Source organism: Daktulosphaira vitifoliae, unplaced genomic scaffold (genome assembly GCF_025091365.1).
Source record: "Daktulosphaira vitifoliae isolate Bord-2020 unplaced genomic scaffold, ASM2509136v1 Scaffold_1, whole genome shotgun sequence".
Lineage (NCBI taxonomy): Eukaryota > Metazoa > Arthropoda > Insecta > Hemiptera > Phylloxeridae > Daktulosphaira > Daktulosphaira vitifoliae.
Window position 1 is genome coordinate 59,024,380 of NW_026099572.1, and position 3,130 is coordinate 59,027,509.

Genomic DNA, 3,130 nt, shown 5'->3' on the forward strand with positions numbered 1-3,130 from the left:
AAAAAAATTTTATTTTGATAAAAAAGCATGAACAATTATTTTGATTTTTTAATTAAAAAGTCACCTCTAAAGATGACCAAAGAGTCCTGTCTTTCTGGCGAAATTAAGTATCTCTCTGGGTTTTATTGAATTAAATATAACTAAAAATAGTCGACCATCAAATGAATTTTAACGTTGGTTGAATAACTAATCCCAACTATAGACAGGATTATAATTTAAAATTATTATTTCAAATCCTTAATATTCTTTTAATATTGTTTTGTTTAGTTTTTAGTTTAAATAAGTTTGATATTCATTTAATGTATTTTGTGTATTTAAAATATTGTCATTTTTTATGCACTTCTCTAATTTACAGGGGTTGAAGAGAATTTTTTTAATTTTAAAGGCCATTTTATTATATTTCTAAATTTTTTATTTTGTTTTATATTATTAACCAGTTATGATTTGTCATTTTTTCAACGACCTATCGTTTATTAGTTCAAATAATTGTTGAAGAGTTATAGGGATCGACGATCAGAAGTAGAAAGAACTAAAGATAATATGTGCAAATGGATTTTAACCACAGACGCAGGCTGTAATTTCAGGAACGTATGTATAAAATTACAAAAGGGCACAAAAACTGTAAATTAGATTTACTACTCCTTCACCTTATGATCTTTCAACGAGTACAAGAAGTACTCGGCAAATATTATAAATTCGCTTATTCATTTTATTTAATAAATACATAATAACTCAATCATTCTCATGCTCATATAAGACCAACCAGTAAAAAATGTTTTTATTTTATTTTAATAATTGTAACACAAATATTTTAATTGTATGTTTCATTTTAAGTCATTAAAAATTCTACCAAATAATAAGAGATATCGTGGATTTTATAAGAAAACAAATGAAAGATAATGTAATTAAAATTTTTCATTTCTGGGAGAAGAAGAGGATAATAAATATATTTTTTTTCTATAATTGTATTTATTTTATTAGTAATTATGTGATTTATGATAACGGATCACTCTGTATATCATTTAGAGACTTGCCTTTCAAATAAAATGAAGTGAGCACCATAACAAAATATATTGAAAAAATATGCAATTTCTAAAACAAATTTAAAATTAATATTAATAAAAATAAAATTTAAATTAATCTCTATTTGTGCGAAATAAAATAATAAATAGCATATATTATACTAGAAAATTAACAAATAGATATTTCAACTGCATCAATAGAATTCATTATTGACAATTTTTGAATAATTATTTTTAAAACTAATAATTTACTAAAGAATAATTTTACTGTCTATTATTTATAGATCAATTAAATAATAAGCTTATTAGTTTATTAATTTGTTTTATAATTTGTATAAAATTTAATTTATTAATTTATTTTATAATTGAAAAATTAAATTGTTTTACATTGCTAGGTATGTAGAATAATTTTACTTACCATTGTTATTTTATGTACTCACAAATTTATTGTAAGCCGTAATAAAAATTTTTGGAAACAGACATAATTTATAAAGATTTGAAGTAAAATATACGTATTGGCAAACAAGGCATACTTGTAAAAATAAACATAATATATCTAGTATGTTTACAAAAATAATGAAATATTGAAATGCATTATATTTTTAACATAAATTATCATTTGTATGTTAAACTTTATAAAAATCACATTAATTATATTAGGTTATACTTTAATACTACTAAATAATGAATGACAAATACATATTTTAACAAATATGAATAGTCAAATTTTTGAACACAATCAAATCGGCGATATGCGACTCACCACGTCTCTCTTCCCCCAACTACACAAAACCATTCTGCCTACAAACCGACGCTAGTGAACTCGGCGTATGGGCGGTATTATTTCAACACGGACAAAAACCGGTGGAAAAGGATATCGTAGCTTACGCGAGTAAGATCTGTCGGATACGCAAAAACGTTATGCCGCTGTCGAGCGCGAATGTCTAGCTATCAAATAGGCAACCGATATATTTAGGTCATACTTAGAGTACGCCCCTTTCGAATTGTATACAGATAATTCAGCGCTGACTTATCTGCATAAAGCAAAGGGCACAAACAGTAAGTTGACCCGCTGGGCGCTACACCTGGGTAACCTAAATTTCACCACGACACACGTGCCGGGCAAATACAACGAAGCGCCCGACATGTTATCATGTCACCTAACTGTTGACGAAGATGCCTTGGATGACAATTTGTTAGGCGTGCCAATATCTAGTCCGCTCGCACTCACCACCACTCACGATAATATCTGCTCAAATACTGAGGCGAATGACGCGATCTGCGACCGACCGTTCACGGGGGGGAGGTACGAGAGTGGCAAAACAAACGACCAGTTTCTCTCTACGGTCATAAAAAAATTAAATGCGCAACTCACCATAGCGAACGAAAAACCGGACGTGAAAAATGAGGACGAATTTTTTTTGTTGGACAGTATTTTACGTATTCGTATAGGCGCTGACAACCCGGTAGTCGTTCCCACCGACAAAGTTCAACATATAATTTGGCGGTACCACGAAAACCCCCTATCATGTCACCCCGGATGGAGAGAAACACACCGAACGGTCAAACAACGGTTCTACTGTAAAGGGTTACGAAACGCCGTGCGCATGTACGTAAAATCGTGCCACATTTGCGCGTGCACTAAGCCCTTAAACATGCGCCCCGAATACCCGATGGTCAAGTGCCAACCTAGACAACGGTGGGAAGTAATCAGTATCGACCTGATGGGACCGTACCCTAGAACACCTATTAGTGGTAACTGACCACTTTAGCAGGTGGACCGAAGCGTACGCCCATAGACGCGCCTACAACGAAAACGATTGTAGATTTGAAAATTGTTCTACCTTGTTTCATATATAACTTTCAAGAAAAAAAACATTTAAAATTAATTTTTGAGCCATCTCATGCTATTTGAAAATGTTTAACTTAAAAAAATAATAAAATAATAATGAAAACTATTTTGTGTATACGTTCTTTTTTATCAATAAGTCAAGTTATATTATATAAATCATTTTTAACATTTCTAATTTTACTTACTAAAGAATTAAAAAATTATATAAAAGTTGAATTGATTTTTTTTAAAGTGTGTTTGCTTCAATCAGGATAAA

At 30.2% G+C, this 3,130-nt stretch overlaps 1 protein-coding gene across 50 annotated transcripts in view; it reads right to left on the reverse strand.

The window, feature by feature from the left end:
* Positions 1–1,538, reverse strand: part of LOC126908205 (putative per-hexamer repeat protein 5) — a 16,595-nt gene extending 15,057 nt beyond the window's left edge. For 15 of the 50 annotated variants that reach the window (XM_050690444.1, XM_050690180.1, XM_050690418.1 and 12 more), the window contains exons 1-2: positions 1,441–1,536; positions 1,035–1,092 (exon numbers count right to left, since the gene is read on the reverse strand). In XM_050690444.1, the coding sequence (XP_050546401.1) occupies positions 1,035–1,092; positions 1,441–1,443 (61 nt within the window). In that variant the 5' untranslated portion in view covers positions 1,444–1,536. Of the gene's footprint in view, positions 1–1,034; positions 1,093–1,440 lie in introns of all 50 variants that reach the window. The other 35 variants (XM_050690296.1, XM_050690306.1, XM_050690316.1 and 32 more) reach the window with 6 other exon arrangements.
* Between the last annotated feature and the right edge of the window lie 1,592 nt (positions 1,539–3,130).